At 35.5% G+C, this 23,885-nt stretch overlaps 2 protein-coding genes across 3 annotated transcripts; both read left to right on the top strand.

Annotated features, from left to right (window-relative positions):
• The first annotated feature begins 3,980 nt into the window (after positions 1 to 3,980).
• LOC145824181 (uncharacterized) lies at positions 3,981 to 5,276 on the top strand. The gene is made up of 2 exons (XM_082923798.1): positions 3,981 to 4,620; positions 4,948 to 5,276. The coding sequence occupies exons 1-2, from the start codon at positions 3,981 to 3,983 to the stop codon at positions 5,274 to 5,276; spliced, it is 969 nt and encodes a 322-aa protein (XP_082779924.1).
• A 2,558-nt stretch (positions 5,277 to 7,834) lies between these two features.
• LOC114274727 (peroxisome biogenesis protein 3-2) lies at positions 7,835 to 23,582 on the top strand. 2 transcript variants are annotated; one of them, XM_028216698.2, is made up of 7 exons: positions 7,835 to 8,020; positions 8,399 to 8,560; positions 8,672 to 8,871; positions 9,028 to 9,158; positions 20,695 to 20,822; positions 21,750 to 21,977; positions 22,892 to 23,582. In XM_028216698.2, exons 1-7 carry the CDS (start codon positions 8,016 to 8,018, stop codon positions 23,145 to 23,147), a joined length of 1,110 nt encoding a protein of 369 aa, XP_028072499.2. In that variant the 5' UTR covers positions 7,835 to 8,015; the 3' UTR covers positions 23,148 to 23,582. The 2 variants fall into 2 exon arrangements, with proteins under 2 accessions (XP_028072499.2, XP_028072500.2); XM_028216699.2 differs by having other exon boundaries at positions 7,893 to 8,160.
• Positions 23,583 to 23,885: the final 303 nt, after the last annotated feature.

Genomic DNA, 23,885 nt, shown 5'->3' with positions numbered 1-23,885 from the left:
CCCCTCAAAATATGCCCAAAATAGGGGCCCCCTCCTATTATAAGTTAGTATAATATGTTAGGTGTGTTTTAAGTCCAAATTTTTTTTAAAAAAGGCCCAAACTAACTTAATTTTTTTGACCCATTAAAAGGCCAACAGTTTAAGGCCCAGCCCAACAGTCTGAAAGGCCCATTTTTCTAATTCCTAACCCTATTATCTCTTAATCCAACCTTCCCTACATTTGTTTGATAGCACACACGAGCAAGGACGAAACACACACCAGCAGCCCAGACGAAGCAGCAACAAGCATAGGTATTTTTTTTTTCTATTCAATTAATTAAATATTTATCTTGTCTTTTGCACAATTAATTACTATTATAATATTGGTATTTAAATCATCAAGAAAAATTTATTTAAGTTTAATAGTTCTGTAACAACATCGACTCGTAATTAGTTGCTAATCCGTAGTCAATGATGCTAATGAGAGAATTAAAATAAATTATGTGTTTGTTTTGTATTTTGCATGATTTTGGATTTCTCTCTGTTACTTGTAGAAATATCTATCTGGAATTCCGCTTTAATATGAAAATTGAAAGCCTTATCGACATCCGAAAACGAAACTGATTACATTAATATGTTATTTGGAATTTTTAGAACCATATGACAAATTTTATTAAAAATTGATTCAGTCTGATTAATTAAGTCGTGTTTGGTTAGCCTAATATTCTAATTAATGTGTTTTAGCATCATAGCTATATATATGAGCCTTAAGCTCATTTTGAGCTCATTTCTTTTACCCTTTTAGTGCAAAAAAAATCTGAGAACTCATTCTAGAGAGAGAAAGGAAGAGATTGAAGAAGAATTGAAGGTTTTGTGTTGAATTCACCAAGATTGTGCTAGAACAAGAGTAATTCAAGACTCTAGGTAAGCTTTTGACTATTAATTCAAAGAGTTATGTGTTGTAGAGATGAATTCATGGAGTTGTTAGGATCATTGCATGTAATTTACATATGTTGGTCAAGAAGATGGAGGATTTGATTATAATTTCACATGCATGTATACATATATATAGAGGGTTGTCATTTTAGTTTGATTTTGAGCATCTAAATTATTTTGGGAGTTATTTGGTACATGTCTGTTTGAATTATCATGTTCCTTCACTTAAAATCATGTTTTGGGAAGAATTTCTTACATGCATGGAGCTTATGAGCTCAATTTGCTAGTTTCATGAGGTTTGAAAAAAAGATTTTACATGCATGTTTTGTTTTTTGAATTTGAAGATGAATTGTGAACTTTTGGCAAACTCTTGGGCCATGATTTTATGAAATGATCCTTTATTCTTCATATTTTACAAGTTTACTAGGTTATCTCAAGTTTTGGGGCCCAAGAGATGTGTTTTGATGAGTTGAATTCGAGTTTTGAGCCTGGAGGTGCAATCTGGAAATTCCAGATTCTGCATCTACGCTCGAGCGTAGGAGTTCACGCTCGAGCGACCGCTCTAAGTGCGGGCACTTCCACTTGAGCGACCATGAGTCCGCTCGAGCATGAAATGCAAGCTCCCAGAAGTCTCATGTTTTTGCAGATCGCTCGAACGAAGGAATCTGCGCTGAAGCGACCCCTCTCATGTTTGCATGTCCGCTCGAGTGAGGAAAGCTATGCTCGAGCGGAGACCCTGTTTTCAAAAATTTGACTAAGTGTTCCAACTCATGTTTTGGCATCTTCATTGCATCTTAGGCATTCCTAAGACTTAGTTAAGCCATAGTAATGGGTTATGGATTAGAAACACATTAAGAAAAAGAATGTACTAAGTTAAGAGTTTATAAGAGTGTGTTTTAAGCAATGTGATAAGAAAGAATATAAGCTATTGTAATGAAAGCTAAGCCGTAATGGCCACCTGAATGTGTAATGATAAGATATGTTTGTGTTATGTGCTTTTGTGTCTGTAGGTCAACGTTTGGAGATTGATTGACCATTTGTGAGAACCACTGTGAGTAACGTTATTGTAAAGATACGTTCATATGAATTATGTTTCAAATGAATTATGATAAGTTACCATTTCTAAAATGATATCTGTTTTCGTGAACGAATGTTCCATGTTTGAAATCTGTTATGGCATCCATAGATAGTCCCAAGTCATGGGGGACGGCATGTTAATGCGGGTCCATTCCATTCATGTGATTACGAGATCTCGTTAGCCACTTCATTGTGGTGATATGTGTTTAATCGGTATCCGGAATCGATTACTCTAGTCGGAAGACGTTATGTGATGTGTTCTATGGGATGTACCATTATTATGTTCTGATACGAGAATGTTTATGCTATGATCTGTTTTACGCTTGTGATATGTTCGGATTTCGTTCACTAACCTCTTTAAATTGATGTTATTCACTGGGCCTTAGCTCACTATGTATGTATATATATAGGTGGCCATTTTGGAGATCGAGCCTGAAGGCTTTTGTCTGGATCTGTGTTCTGTTGTCAGCCAACCATTGTGCCTCACGTAGAGGTTCCTGGAGTGTCTCAAGTGTTTAAGTTCTATTGTATCTATTTATATAAGACTCGGTTGTTCTGTTGGCTATACTTAAGATACTTTAATGTATGTGGGTATAATGTATGAATGACTTTTGATTATGTATATAAAGTTTTTAAATATTCCGTTTCATATAAGTCAGCACAGCTCATTGGACAACTATATTTATGTATTAGCTTCCGCGAGCCCCTTAATTTTGTTAATCTGTTCAGAGGCCTTCGGTAATCCAAGGATTACTGGCCGGTTACGATGCTAAACCTATAGGGGCGGGTTTGGGTCGTGACAAGTTCACATCACATAATTTAAAAGTTTTGTGTTTTGTTAAGTGGTGGTGCTCGTGTTTTGTATTTTGATTTAAAAAAATATTTTGATCTCAGCACAACAAGCATAGGTAAATATTTTTTTTCTTATTCAATTAATTAAATATTTATCTTGTCTTTTGCACAATTAATTGCTATTATAATATTGGTATTTACATCATCAAGAAAAATTTATTTAAGTTTAATAGTTCACATCACATAATTTAAAAGTTTTGTGTTTTGTTAAGTGGTGGTGCTTTTGTTTTGAATTTTGATTTAAAAAAATATTTTGATCTCAGCACAGTAAGCACATGTAAATATTTTTTTTTCTATTCAATTAATTAAATATTTGTCTTGTCTTTTGCCCAATTAATTGCTATTATAATATTGGTATTTACATCATCAAGAAGAATTCATTTAAGTTTAATAGTTCACATCACATAATTTAAAAGTTGTGTGTTTTGTTAAGTGGTGGTGCTCTTGTTTTGATTTGATCTAAAAAAATATTTTGATCTCAGCTCATCATGACTCTTAAAAGAAATTATCCGTCTGGATTCGCAAAAAGGAAAAAGAAGCAAAGAGTTGAAAAATTAGTCGAGTGTCAAAGATGAGCTATTGATAAATTCTTTATGAGTGACAAACAAACAAAACAATTAGTTGAAGACTTGAATAGTGAAGAATTTGAAACTTTGGTGAATAACGAGAATGAAAATTTGGTGGATAATGAGAATGAAAATTTGGTGGATGACGAAGGAAATGGGGAATTTGGGAGTGCAGAAGCCAATCAAGATAATGAGATGAATACGGAATGTGAGCATTCAAATATAGATGATCCAGGAACTTGGAAAATAATTGACCAGAATTTACGAGATTTTTTAGTTGAAAGAGGTCCTGTGAGAAGAAATTGTGAGTTCAACTTCCCTAAGGATGATTCTTCTAGGCATAGGCATTTCTCACCTGTTCATTACATTCAGCATTTACCAAATGGAGAAAAAATTGATAGGACATGGCTGATATACTCGGAACTTTTGGATAAAGTATTTTGCTTTTGTTGTAAGTTGTTTAAGCAAGAGGGAAATAAGACTCAATTGGCTACCGAAGGATTTAAAGGCTGAAGAAATATTGGTGAGAGACTTAAAGGCCATGAAAGTGGTAACGAGCACATTACTTGCATGAGCAAATGGATTGAGTTGGAAGAAAGATTGGGAAAGCATCAAACAATAGATAAAAGTATACAAGAACAAGTTAACAAAGAAAAAGAGCACTTGAGACGAGTTTTATTGTTGAGAATTGCAGTTGTGAAAACACTTGCCAAGAATAATTTTCCTTTTTGTGGAAGCCATGAGAAGATTTATGAAGAAAGCAATGGACTTTTTTTAAGCATAATTGAAATGATTGGCGAGTTTGATCCAACGATGGAACAACACTTGCGGCAGATAGAAAAGGGTGAGATTCATTACCATTATCTGAGTCACAAAATTCAAAATGAGGTGATACAAATGTTGGCCGGGGAAGTCAAAAGTGCAATTTTGTCGATAATCAAACTAGCAAAATACTTTTCGGTCATACTTGATTGTACACCGAATATAAGCCATCAAGAACAAATGTCTCTTGTTATACGATGCATAGATGTTTCAACAAGTCCAATTAAAGTGAAAGAGTTTTTTTTGGAATTCTTGAATGTGGATGATACATCAGGGATAAGACTTTTTGATAAACTTCAAGAAGCATTAGTTAACCTTCAACTTGATATTGATGACTTAAGAGGGCAAGGATATGACAATGGCTCTAACATGAAAGGCAAAAACAAAGGTATTCAAACAAGAGTACTTCAAGTAAATCCTAGAGCATTTTATATGTCGTGTGGTTGTCATATTCTTAACCTTGTGCTTTGTGATATGGCCAACTCTTACTCTAAAGCAAAAACTTTTTTTGGTGTGGTACAATGCATATATGTATTATTTTCATCTTCCATTCAACGTTGGGAAATTTTAAAAGATAATCTAAAGGAAGGCCTCATGGTTAAGTCGTTGTCGTAAACGCGTTGGGAAAGTCGCATTGAAAGTGTTAAACCACTAAGATACCAAGCTTAAAAAATAAGAGATGCTTTAGTTGACTTGTACAACAATCTTACCACAGATTCGATTGCAAAAAGTGAAGCTAAATCCCTGGTAACTCGTGAACTTGAGACTTTTGAGTTCTTGTTTAGTACTGTAATTTGGTACAATTTGTTGTTTCATGTGAACTCTATTAGCAAGCTTCTTCAAAGTGAAGATATGGATGTCGCAGTTGCTGTAAAGCAGCTAGATGGGCTTGTTAAGTATGTTGCAATGTATAGAGAAGTTGGTTTCACGGAGGCTATGGTTGAAGCTAAAGAAATGGTAAGTGAATTGGGAATTGAACCTACATTTGTTGAAAAGCGAATCATTTCTAGAAAGAAACAATTTGATGAGAATGTTAGCGGATAGATGACCTAGTCGGCTAAAGAATCGTTTAGAGTTGGTTACTTCCTTTATTTTGTTGATCAAGCCCTTTGTTCACTCAAAAACAGGTTCGAACAATTCAAAGTATACGAGGCAAACTTTGGCTTTTTGTTTGACTTGAAAAAGTGCAGTGATGAATCATTGAAGGCGGGGTGTGTGAACCTTGAAGAATTTTTAAAACATGGTGAGATTTTCGATATTGATGGAGCTAAAAGTCTTGAAAGAGAGATTGCCAAAAGAAGTCAATAAACCAATTGAAGTGCTCAATCATCTGCAGTTGATGGCAAATTATTTCCCAAATTCATGGGTTGCTTATAGGATACTCTTAACTATTCCGGTTACAGTTGCATCGGGGGAAATAAGCTTTTCAAAGTTAAAAATCATCAAAAATTACCTTTGATCAACCATGTCACAAGAAAGATTGAATGGATTAGCATTGTTATCCATTGAAAATGATTTTGCAAAAAAACTAGATTATGCAAGTATGATTTATTTATTTACTTCTAAAAATGCAAGAAAAGCGAGGATCAAGTGATACTTATTAGTTGTTATAATGTAATGCTAAGTATTTTTTATGATTTTAATACAAATCTTTTGTCCTTTACTTTAATTTTTTTTTCATTCAATAAAAAAAAATGTGAAGGGCCCTAGAAATTTAGTAGTTGATTATCGGCTCTGGGCCCAGAAAATCTCAGGACCGGGCCTAGAGACATTATTAGTGGAAACATTATCATAGCATGTGAAAAGTCATCATTAACTTTTTGCTTTATTGTACAATTTTGGCTAATACCTAAAGATGTTCAAATTTGCAAGAGTGCAAATTTTTTTCCACGTGATTCTCTTCCAAATTGATTCATTCAGCTGACATCTTGAGGAGCGTTTGTCTTCTCCAACGGGTATATTTTTGAGTATAAATAGAAGTGCTGTGTATGAAGAAAAATCAACTTGAAGAGAAAAAATTTTGTGTGCTCCAAAATTCTGAGTATATTGTATTCTGCTCTTTCACTTTCAGATCTAAGTGTAGCATTTGTTCTTACACTTTCATATCTACTCTTTGTGAAAGAATTATTGTAAAAGAGGGTTTAAAAGTACCACTTATTTTTATTCATTATTTTCTTGAGAGATTTTGAAAGGATAAGGCATTTATTGTTGAGTGAAGTTCAATAGATAAGAGTAAGTCATGTGCCAAATTTATAAGCTTGGTGGTGTATTTATTCAATTGATAGTAAAAAAATTCTCAATGAGGTTCCTTCGGGAGTGGACGTAGACCTGGCGTGCCGAACCATTGATTTTCTCTCCTTATCTCTCTTACTTTTATATTGATAATTATTATTCAGTTTTTTTTTGTTTGTTAAAATTCTGAATATTGTGTTAATTTTAATATTGTATAATTTTTAATAACCCAATTCACTCCCTCTTGGGTTGCCTACCTGGGATAATAAATTTTTTTTTGAATTTTTATAAAAAAAATTAGGGAGGCAATATGATATAAATAAGTGCACTTATCTAATAAATGCACTTATTTAAGGAAAGTGAAATAAACTTTTAATAAAAATCGGCGGTGCTATATGTACCAATTAGTATACTAACTAATATACAAACACTGGTTATGATATTATTATTGATCTCACTCGTTATACAAATTATAAATATTAAAACCTTTTAAATTATGTCACATCATCAATTAGACTACACTAATTGATTCATATAATATTATTCAATAAAAATGGGTGGTATTTCAAACGGTTATTTTGGAAAAATAATTAAAAGCCGTTTTTTTGATATTTTTTTGACTTTTTTGTGAGAGAAAAAAATGTGTTAAAAGCTGAGAAGTAGCTTTTAACTCACTTCTCAAAATAGGCCAAAATATTGGAGGAGTACTTTGGGGCTGTTTGGTTTGTTTTTTAGAGAGTTGTTTTTCAAAAAAAACTTCAAAATTTTGTTTGGTTTGTGATTTTTCTTAAAAAAATTATAAAATCACTTTATCTCTCCTATACATCAATCAATCATTTTTTTTCTCTCATCTCTCATTTTCAATCACTTTTTTCTCTCACACACACATCTACTCAATTATAACAAAATATCAAATCATTCCAAACTCCAAAACTACTTTCAAAATATACAACCAAGCAAACCAAAAAAATTTCTAAACTCTCTCTCTAATTTTTTTTTTTTTGAAAATTACTCTTTCAAAAACAAACCAAACACACCCAAATAATTTCATGAAATTTCAAGGAGGTCAATGCTAATTTACCTTTTATATATATATATATATTTCCAAGACTAGATTTTGCCAATTTGAACGTCTGTTCAGGAAGTGAGTTGACTTTTTGAGTTTTTTAATTATTTTAACTTGGATTAAAAAATTTAGTTTGAGAAGAGTTTTTTTGGTTTTTTAACTTTCTTTTGTGAGAAAAGAGTGTAATAATTATGAATTGAATATGATGTTTTATTTATTATGATTAAAATAACCTATTTTATCTTCTGTCACTTAAAAAAAAAAAATATTTCCAAACGGCGCCTGAGTTTGCTCTAAAAGTTTCGCGGTGGCCTAACTTCGTGACGTTCGTCCTTTTAAACCCCTCTCAAGGCCTAATCCTTGGCTCTAGAGAGAGAAAGTGCGTTTTCCAGAGAGAGAGAGAGAAGGGGGGACAGTCCGGCAGTTGTTGAGGTCGGTGGGAAAGTAAACTTAGTTGTACATACCGAAATACAAACGGAGATTGAATGTGGTTGGTTCACTGCCTCTCTTTTTACTTCGGATCGAAGTTGTCATCACCTGTGTATTTGTGTTTTCTGCATAATATTATGTTGTAGTTTGTTTAATTTGGGAAATTTGGAGCTCGGAGAAGCCCTATATCATCATTTCCATGTATGCACATGAATTGGGTATTGTGAAATCCAACTGTTTTTGTGCCTCAATTGCTTGTTTCCTTATCTGGGCTCTTTTTATTTTGGTATTATATCATTGGGTTGTGCTTGAAATTAATTATTTTTGTGATTGAGTTGGTTGTATCTTGATCTGGGTATTTGTATCTATAAATTCAGTGGTTGGGTTTTGTGAGAAATAAATGTTTGCTTAATTTTATCCCTTTATGTTGTTGTGATAGGGAGTTTTGGAGAAGGCATAGGAGGAAGGTTTACCTTACACTTGGGGCTTTAGGAAGTGGGTATCTTCTGTACAACCTTTATGATGCTCACAGACGCAGGCTCTCCGATCTGGAGAGAGAACTTGCGGGGGAGCGCGAAAATGATGAGCTCATTAAGGCCCAGTTAAGAACTGAAATCCAATTATCATTTCTTTTATTGGTTAATTGTAAATTGTTTGAGAAACAAATGTATGCAGGTTCTGAATTTTGTGTTTCTTTGACTAATATTAATAGAATGCAAGCGCATTTTGAGAACATTCAACGAATATCGGATACAACAACATTGCCTCATTCAATGCTCGAATTGAGTAGTAGGGTGGCAGAAGAGCTAGACCTTTTGCACTTGACAGAGAGGCTAATAAGAGGGAAGGGTCAGCCCAACACTCTGACATCTTCTGAGAAACTTGAGCTATGGGAGAGACTCAAAATTCTAAGTACGATATTGTTGACCTTTCACTTTTCTTATTTGTATGGTGTGTAGCTTACAAATTTTTATTTATTCTTTCTTGTAATTTTATATAATCTTATAGCAGTAAAGCTATTATAATGGGCATTTATTGTTAGTTAATAATATTATTTTTTTTGCGCAGGTTTCACAAGAATGGTGGTTTCCCTTTGGGCAATGACTATGACTAGTTTATATATTAGAGTTCAAGTCAACATATTAGGGAGACATTTATATGTTGACACAGCACGTGGTCTTGGAAGTTTTGATCTACTTGTAAGATTTACTGTCTTTCCTCTGTTTATTAGTTTGGAAAGAAATATTTACACATTTCACTATCTTATTTGTGCACCAAATAGGGTTTGGAAAATAGTTGCGTGCTTTTGATTCTCTGTTAATACTGTTTGAAGTTGCAGGTAAGTGTTTGCGGTATAGTTCTTAACAAGCTTGAGGAAATGCTATTTTTCCTCGCTTTGCTGTAAACCATGTGGTTTTATCCAATAGTTAACTAAAAACAAAACATGTTATGTTATTTTGTAGGTTTTTCTTTCGTAGCATTCAAAATCTCAAGGAGATTTGTCGTGTAATGTTTAACTATAGATGCATAAATCCTGCCTGTGTTTATTTCACAGGTAAAAGGATTAATTGGTTATTGATTGGCAAGTTGTTATTTAATTTTTTTATTCAGCATGTCCTAGGTTGTACTATTATGCCTTGTGTCAAAAGATAAGGAATAGAGACAATTACACACTCTAATTATCCTTGAAATGTAGAGAAAATTCTTTGTTATCTCTATACGAAAAAGAAAAAAGATGCTAATAAGTGATGGTATGGGTGGTGATTCTTGGTAGTTTATTTATTTATTTTTACGGTAAATTACATTTTGCCGCTGCAGTTTAACTTGAAAACATAGAACACTCCCTATGATTCAAAAATGTACACACAACCGCCTTATTTGGGCACTACGATTGAAAAATGTACACTAAATTGCAAAATCCAACTCCGTTAACAGTATATTTTATTTTATTTATTTATTTATTTATAAACAGCCTATATTGTCTTTTTTCTTTTTTTGTTTCCATGCAACTACCCCCAACCTCTAACTTTCTCTCACTAAAATTTGAGCACTCATGGTTTTATCTCTTTCACTCTCTAAAACTAAAATTAGACATCCCAACAAAGAGAAATATTTTGATGAGAGGGTAAGTTAGAGTAAATACTAGTGTGGATGTGTGCTGGGCCGTATAACAGGAGAGGAAGAAGGGGTGGGTGATGGTGTTTGGGTGGATATTTAGGCGGCTGTGGCTGTTGGTAAATAGGGAGTGAGGAATGGCTGCCATGGTAGTGATGGAAGAATTGAAAGGTGCCTAGCCAGTTGTCTTAAAACCCCCATGGAGGGGTCGTGTAACTAATGGTGGATTTTGCGTGTAGATGAGAGAGACAGAGAAGGGAATTACCAGCTGCCACCGCAAAAGGTGGTTTTGAATTGAGTGGTGGTTGTGGGTTACTGTGATGGCCATGAGGTGTCTGAATATGTGCAGTTGTGTGTGAGAGTGGATATGGATGTTGGTTGCCAAGAGAGAGAGGTGTTATTGGTAGGGTTGTTATGCCGTTGGTACTGTTGTACAAATTGTGTGACTTAAATAAAAGAAATAGATTTATGGTAATTTAAATTGGAAAAATCGTAGAATAAGAATTCATGGGAAATTACATCTTGATGAACAGAAATACATATAACAAATTAAAATACTGAAATGAAAAAAGAAAGCAAACCGAAGCCTGTGTGATATCACAGTCTCCTTAAAACAGATTCACCGCCTCATCGTGGGTGCTGGAGGTATGTCGGCATTTGTCTCTCAAGATACGACGGTTTAGAACTTGCTAACGCAGAAGCATCTTTTGCTTAGCTCCAGCGAACTGACAATGCCAGCACTCTCTCACACATGAAGAATATATTATAGGAGTAGACTGACTATAATATGAGAGCAAAATTTTTTTTACTCCAACCAAAGATGATGGGCTCCTTTAATACACAATGGGGAAAAGAGGAGGAAAGAACTTAGCTTATTTTTGTGATGATGTTCACAATGTTGAGCATGCCCTTATATAGCCAAATGGCAAGACCATGTGTACCTCATGGCTTCCAAAACCATGTGTCCCTCATGGTTAGGCCATGTGTATCTCATGGTCTAAGACACTATTAAGGCCATGTGTCCCTCATGGTCTAAGACACTATTAAGGCCATGTGTCCCTCATGGTCTAAGACAATTTTCATTCATGAGGCCAACATTATGAGACAATTTTCATTCAATTCTCAAATCAAAAAATCATTTTTTGCAACAACCCGTTACATGAATAAAAATTGACCAAATAAGAATGACGGGTAACGTTTAACAACAAAGACTCGAAAAGAGAGCACACAGACTAACCTTGTATCAAAAAAGGTAGATGTTGGTCTTGAATCTTTCGTAATGAAAGCCTATCTGATTTACTGTCTGCTGACCAGTGAACGTGATGGCTTGAACTGTTATGCTGTTTGTGTAAACCAAGACAATAGACCTCACACAAGAGTTATTCTAACCGTTGTTCTTGTTTTCACTGGTGTGTCCGATATGGCCTTGGAACACTAGCCTGATTCAGAGAGTGTTTTTAAAGGATTCGGCCTTGTCAATTCTTAAATAAATGGCCCTACTTTGCACTCACATAGGTGACCTATATAAGGTATCTCATTATACCATAGTTGATTATTCACATCACTTGGGTCATTAAAAATATTAGCTTAACCTTTCACCCTCAGAGTATCACTGAATATAGGAATGGGCAAGAGGATTTATCTCTTCAGTGACTCACCCGTTACACGTAGTTAGGTTGTCCCTTTAAACCTAGATTTTGGAATCTCCAGTTAGTTAGGTTAGGTTTTCCGTTCTGATAACATTTACTAAAAGCCTTTACCCCATTCCTCTTGACGACGTTTCTACTAACTCTCAAGTTAACCCTTTGGTTAGCGGATTGGCAGTGTTGTCCTTAGACTTTACATAGTTTAGAGAGACCGCTCCATTCAAGAGTAGTTGTCGTATGGAATTATATCTACGACGGATATGTCTAGACTTTCCATTATACATATTACTCTGTGGCCATCCAATCGCTAATTGACTATCACAATGAATACAGATAGCAGGCACAAGTTTTGGCCAATGTGGAATATCTTCAACAAATTGGCAAACCTATTTAGCTTCTTCAGTTGCTTTATCTAAAGTAATAAACTCATATTCTATCGTTGATCTCGATATACGTTGTCTGCTTGGAAGATTTTCAAGACACGGCTACCCCTCCAAGGGTAAATAGATAACAACTAGTGGATTTGGAGTCTTTTATATCAGATATCCAATTAGCATCACTATGCCTTTCTAGTACCGTTGGGTATCTGGTATAATGTAACCCATAATCCCGGGTGTAGCGGAGATAACCCAACACCCGCATAATGCCTTTCTGATGTGTAGCATTAAGATTACTCGTGTATCTATTAAGCTTGCTAATAGAGCAGGCTATACCCGACCTTGTACAGCTCATCAGATACATTAACTTCCAATAACTCGAGAATATTCTAGCTGAGAGACACTCTCACCATTACTTTTGGTCAAATGTAGACTAAAGTCCACTGGTGTCTTACACTCGTATCTGATTTACCAAATTTCACAAGTATTTTTTCAACATAATGAGACTAAGAAAGTGCAATACCACCAGATGTTCTGGTAATCTTAATACCCAGAATCACATCTGCAAGGTCCATATCTTTTATGTCAAATTTAGAGTTTAACAATCTCTTGGTAGTTTTAATCATCTTATCATTACTAGCAACAATGAGTATGTCATCAACGTATAGACACAAAATAACGTAACCTTTGTCAGTATCTCTGACATATACGCACTTGTCACACTCATTGATCCTAAACCCATTTGACAACATAGCGTGGTCAAACTTCTCATGTCATTGTTTAGGAGCTTGCTGTAAACCATACAATGACTTGACAAACTTACAGACTTTCTTATTTTGTCTTGAAGCTGAGAACTCCTTGGGTTGCTCTATGTAAATTTCTTCATCTAAATCTCCATTTAAAAAAGTTGTCTTTACATCCATCTAGTGTATCTCCAGACCATGTAAAGCCGATATCGTAACCACCATGCGAATGGATGTAATCCTTGATATAGGTGAATACGTATCAAGGTAATCCAGGCCCTCTTGTTGCCTGTATCCTTTGATAACTAGCCTAGCTTTATACTTATCAATTGACCCATCGGCCTTCATCTTTCTTCTAAAAATCCACTTACTCCCCAAGGCCTTACTGCCTGGGGGTAGATCAACCAACTCCCAGGTATGGTTCTATAAGATGGAGTCAATTTCACTTTTAATCGCTTCTTTCCATAGACGACTTTCAGGTGAAGTCACAGCTTCATGAAAAGTTCGAGGTTCTCCCCCTAACATATAAGTCAAGAAGTCCGGAGATATCCTTGCCCTCTTACTCCTTTTTGGCTCATCTACTTCTTCATGTTGATCACTATCACTAGGATCATTTTCAATGTTCTTTTCAGAACTTTGATCATCTCCTCGAGTTCGGCAAGGAAACACGTCCTCAAAGAAGGATGCATTCCTTGACTCCATAATGGTATTCTTGTGTATATCTAAAATATCAGACTTGTGCATAAGAAACCTATATGCACTACTGTTATATGCATAACCAATGAATATGCAATCCACGGTTTTCAGACCTATCCTAACCCGTTTAGGTGTAGGTACTGCCACTTTTGTAAGACACCCCCACATTCGTAGGAAATTATAAGAAGATTTGCGGCCTTTCCACAATTCATACGGAGTTCTTGTCTACTTTCTTTTGAGGTATCCTATTAACAATGTAATTTGCTGAGAGAATTGCTTCCCTCTACAAGTTCTGTGGCAACCCAGAATTTATCAACATTGCATTCATCATTTCCTTCGACATCTTATTTTTTCGCTCAACACCACCATTTGACTGAGGAGAATATAGTGTTGTAGTTTGGTGGATAATTCCAAATTGAGCACAAATCTCAATAAACGACGATTTATATTTTCCACCACGATCAGTTCTTAAAGTCTTTATCTTTCGGCTTAGTTGATTATCAACTTCATTTTTAAAAAGAATAAATTTATCAATCGCATTATCTTTGTTTTTAAGCAAATACACATAACAATATTTAGTGCAATCATCAACAAAAGTGATGAAGTACTTGTTGCCACCACGTGATTATACGACTTTCAAGTCACACACATCACTATGCACTAAATCTGAAGGTTCGGTACTTCTTTCAATATAATGAAATGAAGTCCTAGTCAATTTTGCTTCTACACAAGTTTCACTTGTGATTTGGATTAATCTATGCAAAGAGTCCAAATTCATATGACCAAGTCTATCATGCCACAATTCAGGGGACTCAATCATATAAGCTGAAGAAGAAGCTTTCTCATTAATCTTTGGGATAATTGTCATTACATTGAGTTTAAACATACCACCCAATATATACCCCTTCTCCACATGAACTCTGCTCTTGGTCAGCATGACCTTATCAGACTTGAACACCATGCGGAAGCCACGCTTGCTTAAGAGAGACCTCGAGTCAAGGTTCTTACGAATGTCCGACACAAATAGGACATCGTTCAGAGTTGGCTCTTTTCCGAAAGTCATTTTCAAGACCACTTTACCTTTTCCTTCAACAGTTGAGGTCGTAGAATTCCCCATGACCAACTGCTTACCATTTGAAATCGGTTTGAAAGTTGTGAACATCTTCTTCTCGGCATAGATGTGGCAAGTGACCCCAGTGTCCACCCACCATTCTTTCGGGTTGGACCCTACTATGTTCACCTCTGAGACGACAACTGACAGATGCATGTCGTCCATATCTTGAGGTAGATCCTCCATCTCAACCATGTGAGCCCGACTTTTGTTTTGTGGAGGGTTTCTCTTATAGGGTTTTTTCTTCTTGCGGCAGTCAACCGCCCTATGTCCATCGCTTTCATAGTTAAAGCACTTCCCATTAAACCTGTAAGTAGGTTCTTGCAACTTGTAGATCGGCCATTTAGAGACACCACCTCTAACCCCCAACTTTGAGCTTTTACTGGTTAGTGGCTCCTTCTTTACTCTGGAGGACTGGCCAGGTACTTCCCCCTTTCCTCCTGCTGTCTTCCTCTATTCGGAGCTTGACGACGAGCTCTTCGACAATCATCTATTTTTGCTTATGCGTCAAATAATTCTTGAAGTCTTTCCAGTCATCGGGCAACTTCTCAATCAAAGCAGCTGCCTAGAATGATTCACTCAGCGACATTCCCTCTGCATGAATCTCGTGCAGAATCACTTGGAAATCTTAGACTTGACTAATGACGATTTTTGAGTCTACCATTTTGAAGTCCAGATACCGACTAACGACAAATTTCTTTATCCCAACATCCTTGGTCTTGTACTTCTTGTTCAAAGCATCCTACAGCTCCTTTGCCAACTTCTTGGCATAAAACACGTTGAACAATGTATCTGCCGGCCATTCATAACATAGTTCCGGCAAAGGAAGTTTGACTGCCTCCAAGTATCTAAAGCCATGAGCTTCTGCCTGTCTTGCTCATTCTCTCCCATGGCTGGTGAATCCTCATTCAAAAACTTTGCAAGGCTGAGATTAGTCAGGTAGAACATCTTTTGCTGTCACCTCTTGAAATTCACTCCAGTGAACTTCTCTGGGTGCTCATGATGGTTGAGCAGTCCCCCTGGAACAGAAAGAGTAGCAAAAAGATTGACCACAGAGGTCACAGCAAGATTGACGATAGAGGTCACATCAGGGGTTGGCAAGTCAGTTGGCCCAAGGTTCACATCCCCACCAACATTAGCAGTAGCATAGCAGTAGCAGTTACAATTTCCATTTCTGAAAAATACAACAGAATTTCACTATTTTGTGTTTTCAAAAACTAAACGTAACACTAGAAAATCCCAAAATCAAAAATTTAATTCAAAACTAGTCTCACTACTTACTCTAGAATCAAACATGGTAAGGAAAGTTTCCAGGAATACTGGAGGGGTCACACTGGTCCCATTTAAGACCCAGTTAACCTTTGACAAAACTTTCAAGAGCATGTTTACTCCTAGTCCATGGGGAATAAATTTAGAATTAAGTTTTTCAGGGGATAAACTAGGTTAAAACAAATCAAGTTCCAAAACTTACAAACAATTAAAAATTGCTAATCAAATTACAAGCAATTAAAAATTGCAACAACAATTTCAAGCAAATAAAATGGTTCCAAAACATTACAAACAAACAAACTTGCTTTAACATATTGGTAAATTAATCACAACTAAAACTCAAGCAAAAAATTGCTTCAATTATAAAGAAAAATAAGCAATCCGTAAGGATTCTATTTGGTCCAAAATTCCTTTCCACGCTTAGGTATTTCTGTTCAACAAAAATGTTAGTAGTCCAAAACTTTTGATTTTACAGTCCCAAATTCTATTCATTTGGTTTTGGAATTTTTTGTTTTTCATTCTCTTTCGCATAAGTATTTAGGAATGGCAACGAGTCAGGGCGGGGCCGGAGATCATACTCCTCGTCCCCGATTCCCGATGGTGAAAATTTCCCAGTCCCTAGCCCTGATCCCCAATGGGGAACCTATCACTGTCCCCTAACGGGGATCGGGTTTCCCCGAACCCCAAAATTCCCTGGCCAAAAAAAAAAAAAAATAGAGATTAAGATCGATCTGTTTCATCTCATCATCATCAACATTAACAACAACAAACATATAGTGATTATATCAACAACTATATATCAACAAGAATCAAAATCAACAGCAAAGATTATCAACAATATATATATATATATACATATATATTGTATATATCAACAACAAACAGAGATTATTGATAAGAATCAAAATCAACTGTATATATATGTATATATCAACATCATCAACCTCAAACAGTGGGGATCTGCTCAGATTTGTCGGAAGAGGAGGTGACGGAGGAGGAGGAGGAGGCAACGACGGTGAGGAGGCGGCGACGGGGTAGGGAGAGACCAAGCGACGGAGTAGAGGAGGCAACCAAGCGACGTAAAGGAGGAGGCGAGAGAGTGCGATGTGTGTGTCTCAGACTCAAGACTCAACCTCAAGTGTCTCTAACCCTGAAATGAGAAAAGAAAGAGAGAAAACATATATATATATATAGGCAGGGGTACAATGGTAATTTTATATTGGGGAACCGGGTATGGGGCTGTAAAACATATCACCGTCCCCGGCCCGAAAATGGTCGGGGATTTATTTTTAAACACTATCCCCGGCCTGTCGGGGGTATTTTTTGGGGAAAAACCATTTCAATCGGGGTCGGGTCCCGTTGGGTCTGTTTCAAATTGCCATCCCTATAAGTATTCCTGTAAAGAAAGTTAGCAGAAAAATACAATAAAATACAAAACAAATAATTGAATGAAATTATAAAAGTAATAAATTATTTTAAACCTCCTAGCAATCTACTTAATAGCAAAATAAAGTAAAGAATTAAAAAGCTTTACAAGTTACACAATAAACTTGTAACTAATTCTAGAAACAAAATCATGCAAATAACTATACAAATAATAAGCATGTAACATAAATTAAAATATAGAAAATAAAGAACATGCAAATTATCTTTAAAATTTAGGAAATAATAAACATGTGAATTAAACTATAATGTAATAGATATGAAACATGTTGATTATACTAGAAAACTAGAAAATAATTAGCATGTTTTCTTTAACTAAAAACAAATTGAAACACTCCTGAGCATGCAAATTATGTTATAAAAGCATGCTAAACATGATAGAAAACTAAGAATCATACCCATGAGATATACTTATTCTAGAACTAGACACCATGAAAAATATATTTATTCACTTAAATAAATTGGAATAGTTGACTGGATGGAAACAACATTTACTAGCATAAATATGAAATTCAAATCTATAGACATTAGCAGAATAACATAAATATGAATTCCAGGTGGGAAACAGTGGACTACGGAATGGTTTCTATTTTTAGGAATAACAAAACACAAGTTCGGTTTTCCAGAAAATAAACATAGTAGTGCAGGTCTGATTTAATATTTTATAATAACAAACAACTATTATGCATATACATAGACCATACAGTGAGCAAAACTCCTAGGGAAAACAATCTATCAGACTAGCATCAAACTATTTTCTATCCTAAATACTAGGAGAAGGAAAAAAAAAAGTGTATAATCCTAATTACATATGAATCTATTTGTTAATTTCATGAGAAACATAGAATCTGTTTTAAGATTATTGTACAAATTGTGTAAATTAAATAAAAGAAATAGATTCATGATAAATTAAATTGGAAAAACCACATAACAAGAATTTATGGGAAATTGCATCTTGATGAACAGAAATACATATAACAAATTAAAATATTGAAATGAGAAAAGAAAGCAAATCGAAGCCTGTGTGATACCACAATCTCCTTAAAACAAATTCGTCGCCTCACCGTGGGTGTTGGAGGTATGTCGCCGTCTATCTTCCATGATACGACGGTTTAGAACCCGCTAACATAGAAGGACCTTCTGCTTAGCTCTGGTGAACTGACAATGGTAGCACTCTCTCACACAGGAAGAATATATTACAGGAGCAGACTGACTATAATACGAGAGCAAAAATTTTTGTACTCTAACCAATGAGAATGGTCTCTTTTTAAACATAATGAGAAAAAGAGGAGGAGAGAAATTAGCTTATTTTTGTGATGATATTCACAATGTTGAGCATGCCTTTATATAGGCATCTTTGGCATGCCAAATGGCAAGGCCATGTGTACCTCATGGCTTCCAAAACCAAGTGTCCCTCATGGTTAGGCCATGTGTGTCTCATGGTCTAAGACATTATTAAAGCCATGTGTTCCTTATGGTCTAAGACACTATTAAGGCCATGTGTCCCTCATGGTCAGGCCATGTGTCCCTCATGGTCAGGCCATGTGTAAAATGCTCAATCATCATTCTCAATCTCTCATTCATGATGCCAACATTACGAGACAATTTTCATTCAATTATCAAACCAAAAAAATCATTTTTTCCCAACAGGTACTGCCATGAAGGAGGTATTGTGGTAATGATGGCTGCCATAGAGGCGGCCAACAGAGATCTTGGACCCTGGGTGGTTGGGCTCTTAGGTTGACGATAAGGGCATAGCTATGAAGCACGGGTGCAAGTATGGATACAGATATGAGTACGGATATGATACGGGTGTGCCGATACGGCAAATTCTTAAAAAAGTAGGGTATGGATATAGGTACGTGTAATTTTATTTATTTTATAGCTAAACATTCAACATATAAATCAAAGTTTCAATATCAAAACTAAAAAGATAACAGTTTGTCTAAAAAATTATATAATTCTTTCTTCTTCTTTTTTTTAATTGTCTAAAACATGATGTAAAAGAGAGCAAAACTATGACTCATGAATAAAGGGTGTTGGAAATATATTACTTGATGATTTTCAAACTTGAAAGAAAAATAATAAAGGCTGCAACAAATTCTAGCAACTGCAATGCAAAAAAGAGCAAAACCATGACTCATAGATAAAGGGTGTTGGAAATATATTACTTGATGATTTTCGAACTTGAAAGAAGAATAATAGAGTACAACAAATTCTAGCAGCTGCAAACAAAAACAAAAAAAAAACCCTTGCCCGTACCCACGGTGTGCCCAAACATATTTGTCGTACCTGGCATATATTCGCTGTATCCGGTATGTGTACCCGCACTGGTAAGTACCCGGTACTCGTATGACACCATTTTTAGAATACCTGTGCTTCATAGGGGCATAGTCATCATTTTCATAGGCTATTTTGATTAATCTCCATTCAGATACAAGTGTGTGTTTAACACGCACTGTTATCTTTGATGGATTCAATTAATTTTTCACTTTACCAGGGCTATGTGCACATTTTTAAATCTCAGAAATGTGGTGTGTTTTTGGGTTAAACCACAAGCGGGTAAAATGTAATTGACCCAAAATTCAAAATTGTCACTCTATAGTATTGTTGAAGAGTTTGGTTATGTGTACATTGCTTTTATCTTTTTTTCATCTGTCTCTCTCTCTCTCTATATATATATATATATATATTTCTTTTCTTGAAACCAAGATCAAATGTCAACCTCTCTGCTTGTGGTTTGCTTGGCTGAGTTCTATGGAAGCATCCCAAAGTGTACCACAGAAATTTTGAATGGCTTTCATTGCAAGCCTCAAATTCTTTTATGGCACAATCATAGTGGTATGTGTCTCACACCGGAACTGAGAAGTGAGTTGAAGAGAAATGCTAGAGACTCACAATTTAGACCCTGAAACGCACCCACAATGATGTGACAAGGGAGTTGGGGCCTATATGATTGGGTGTGGAACAAATCAAAAGTTGACACCTAACATGTCACATCATTGTGTCAAATTGGAGGACTTTTTTAGGGCTCTCAAACATTTTTTTGAGTTGAATTTGAATTTATTTTTGTGATCTCCTTGCATTGTAGTGACTAAGAAATGAGAGTGAAAATTTCAGTGCAGTTGATATGCATTCCTACTTAATATGATGTGATTAGCTAGAATAAGAAACAATAAGGGAAAAGCATCACTAATGTCCCTACAATTCTCCCATCTCACCTTTTTAACAATTTTCTGTGGGCCCTGATATTTTATTTCTTCTCTGAAATTAGTCCCCTTTAATTCTTGTTCTTATAGGAATTTATCACACAAAAAAAATTCTTGTTCTTATAGGAGGAAGCTGATCTAATTGATAGAAATGATCAGCAGCAGTTTTTGGCAAGTGCTGATTTTCTTTCAAATTACGGCTTGCCGACTTTGATTTCTAATATCCAGGCAGCAGCGTCTGAAGTACTCAAGGGGTAAGGCATTTGTTTCTGTTGTAAAATATGGCATATGAATATCTTCATAATTTACCATCAATGGTGACCTTATCAGTATTATTTTTGTCTTTGTGAAAGTCAAGAATCTATACAACAAAATGTGATTTTACTATTCTTTCGGACTCTGGTGAAAAGACACGTGTATGTATGTGTGTGTGTGTGTAGAGAGAGGTGAATGGAACTTTAAAACCCTCTTGAGACAAGCTCCTTAAGTTTTGATCAACAAAGCTAACCAAGTTAGTTCCATAAATGAGTTTCCACACCTTACTTGCCAGCTATGAGTAAGGTGTCTCTGCAGATTTCAATACTATTGGATTTCCATTAATGGAAATCTTTTAATGCCATCAATGCCAATGAGTTCTATGATGTAGATGTCCCTCCTAAAAATCTCAGCTTCGAAGAAACTGCATAATGAAAAATGCAAAATATTACTTTCTTCCTGATGCTCTAACAAAGCATTGTTGGAACCATCCAATTAGAACACCCTATACCCAAGCTCCCTGCATTGCAACCCGCACGACTGAATAAGCTTTTGAAAAATGAGTTTCGAGAACTCTTGGCAAAACATTTAGGGGTGAGATGGCAAATTCAACTCTTATTCTTGTAGATACTAGCTCTGTTGGTAATAACGCCTGGAGTTTTTTTTCTCCCTATACTATAATTTTTAAAACTGCATGGGATTATCAATTAAAAAAGAAAAAAGTGCACCCAATTTATTCCTCATTGGATGGGGGTATGGGTGGAGCAAATTGGGTACAGATGCCTTTGGCATTATTTGTACAAAGTTGCTGCCCTCAATCAACTATCTCAAGCCTTTTTTTTTATTTTTCTTTTCCATTTTTATGGGAAATTATCAATCAACCATCTCAGATCTTTTAAAAATGTTCATAAACTTTCCATATGCAGAAAGCAGTTGAAGGATTTGTTCAACACCACTGTTCTTCATGAAACCATTACACAGATATTAGATGTGTTCATGAGCATGCGAAGCCCTCATCACTGGGTGGACTATTTAATGCCAGAGGATGCTAGATCCTACAAACTTGTTGCATTCTCCAACAATGGCAACCCAGATCTTTCTGATGGCACCACATTTGACCAACTCATGGTGGAGACACATGCAGTGTTATCCAGGTACTATCATTTTCTTTCTGTTCCAAGTTCCAACAATTGCGAAATATTAGGTTTAGTTGAAAGGGTAAATGTATAACTCCATTATGAGTGCAAATTTCAAGCTTGGGTGTAGACTGTTTAAGAAATACCTTTGTTTGAAACCCAGCACAATGAACCACGTGAGACAACTTGATTTGTTTCAAGTTTATGTACAACCATGTTACCCTCTTTCAATTATGTGCTTGGAAACAACTCAAGGAAGATGTAATTACCTTTCTACCCTATATTAGATTTCATTTTTAGTAGGAAAATGATAAAAGGTCATTCCCAGTACTGGTTTCCACTAAGTGAGAGCACCAGGACGGATGGACTGAGTACAAACCTGACCTTTGATATTATATTATTTTCTGAAGCAAATATGAAGGTGAATTATTGCTAGTAAATAAATACCAAAATTTCCCCTCGAACTTTTCTTGCTAAATCTGTTTGAGGTTATTTTGCTGAAATAGTAGGCGTCACAAGAAGGCGATATACGAGTTTCATATATGTATATATTTGATAAGTGATATACAAGAAAGGACGGTTTGGTCCAATTGTAAGGCTTGTGCCATTAGCATTCTTGGTGGTGTGAGTTCAAGTCACGTAAACCACCTCTACATGTTGCATACATCTTGCCCTTCTTAAAGCCCACTTTAGCAGAAGCCTCAAGCATTGGATTGTCCTTTTTAAGTAATATACAAATTTCATAGTGAAGCTAGCTATAATTTTGTATTTTTGTTTGATTATGTGATCTGTGGGGAGTTATTTCAAAATACATCCTAATCATATTATCGTACCCTGTTCTGAAAGGTGGGAACCCTAAACATCAGACAACCAAAACTAATTTGTATCTTCTTCTTTCTATTGATTTCTTAGTTGTTTTTTGTTCCTTGCAGTGCCGAATTTGGGAATGTTGTTGACATATCATTAAAAACAGTGGTAGATGCACTAATGGAAGATATTAAGGTTCAATTGGGGGAAGGCAATTTGTCGTCAGGGATGCCACTGGCCAAACTTCTGCCTCGAATTGCACAATTCAGCCCTCTACTGCTTGAAGAACCTAGCAAGAACAGGTTTATTCAGATAATCCGAAACATAGCTGAAGTTGAACTATTTTTCACTCTTCTTTATGCAAACATGCCAACCTCATAGGTTAGTGAGCTAGATTGTAATTTCACTTTCCATGGAGGCATTGATCTTAAAGGATTTAGGTTTGGGCCTTCAAAGTTTCAACAGTTTAGCAGGAATAAATGAAAAGATGAAGGTGGTTCGGTGAGATTGTAATTTGTTGCCGGTACTGTTTACTGTATTATGTATTTTGAGTCTTGCCAACATTAATTTGTTTGGCCATGGTGAGCTATTCTTGCTTTATAGGAGGTTCTCCTCTTGAATATAGTAGTATCATGCCGGAAAGTAACATTTCTTCTATGGCCTCGTTTGGGAAGTTGGCTATTTTAATGGGTTATATTAGTTTTTGATTATTTTAATAGGCTAAATTTTTTATGTTTTGGAAGATGATTGGATTTTTTTATAGTTGTATATGATGTTTGTAAGAGGAAAAGTGAAATGATTATGGGTTTGATGTGACATTCTGTCTTATTGACTATTTTAGCTTATTTTGTCTTTTTGTAAATTTTAGCTAAAAAAAAAATCAAAAATTCACTTGCCAAATAGGGTTTCACTTTTGTATTTTTAGGTTGGTGCCGCTTGGCTTGGTCATTAAGCAAGTGTGCTTTCGAGCTGGCAATAGGTTTAATTGGCTTTGGGCAAAATGTGTGCACATTTGAAGTTGCGGAGGTTTGTTTATTTTTGGGATGCAAATGGAGCACGCTATGCTGGTCTTGGTTCCTAAATCAGGAACATTTACATTCAATTTTGCAGTGTCTCCAA

The sequence above is a fragment of the Camellia sinensis genome, chromosome 4 (assembly GCF_055761805.1).
Source record: "Camellia sinensis isolate YWXY chromosome 4, ASM5576180v1, whole genome shotgun sequence".
In the NCBI taxonomy this organism is placed as follows: Eukaryota; Viridiplantae; Streptophyta; class Magnoliopsida; order Ericales; family Theaceae; genus Camellia; species Camellia sinensis.
Note: the sequence above shows the minus strand (reverse complement) of the source record. Positions and strands in the feature narration are given on the sequence as shown.

Excerpts from the sequence above, each read along its gene's own strand:
- LOC114274727 (XM_028216698.2), top strand. Across the intron at positions 8,872-9,027 it reads GGAGAGACTCAAAATTCTAA|GTTTCACAAGAATGGTGGTT; the intron begins GTACGATATTGT and ends TTTTTTGCGCAG. Across the intron at positions 9,159-20,694 it reads TTGGAAGTTTTGATCTACTT|GAGGAAGCTGATCTAATTGA; the intron begins GTAAGATTTACT and ends TTGTTCTTATAG.
- LOC145824181 (XM_082923798.1), top strand. The coding sequence starts at position 3,981 with ATGAGCAAATGGATTGAGTTGGAAGAAAGATTGGGAAAGCATCAAACA. Across the intron at positions 4,621-4,947 it reads CATGAAAGGCAAAAACAAAG|ATTCGATTGCAAAAAGTGAA; the intron begins GTATTCAAACAA and ends ATCTTACCACAG.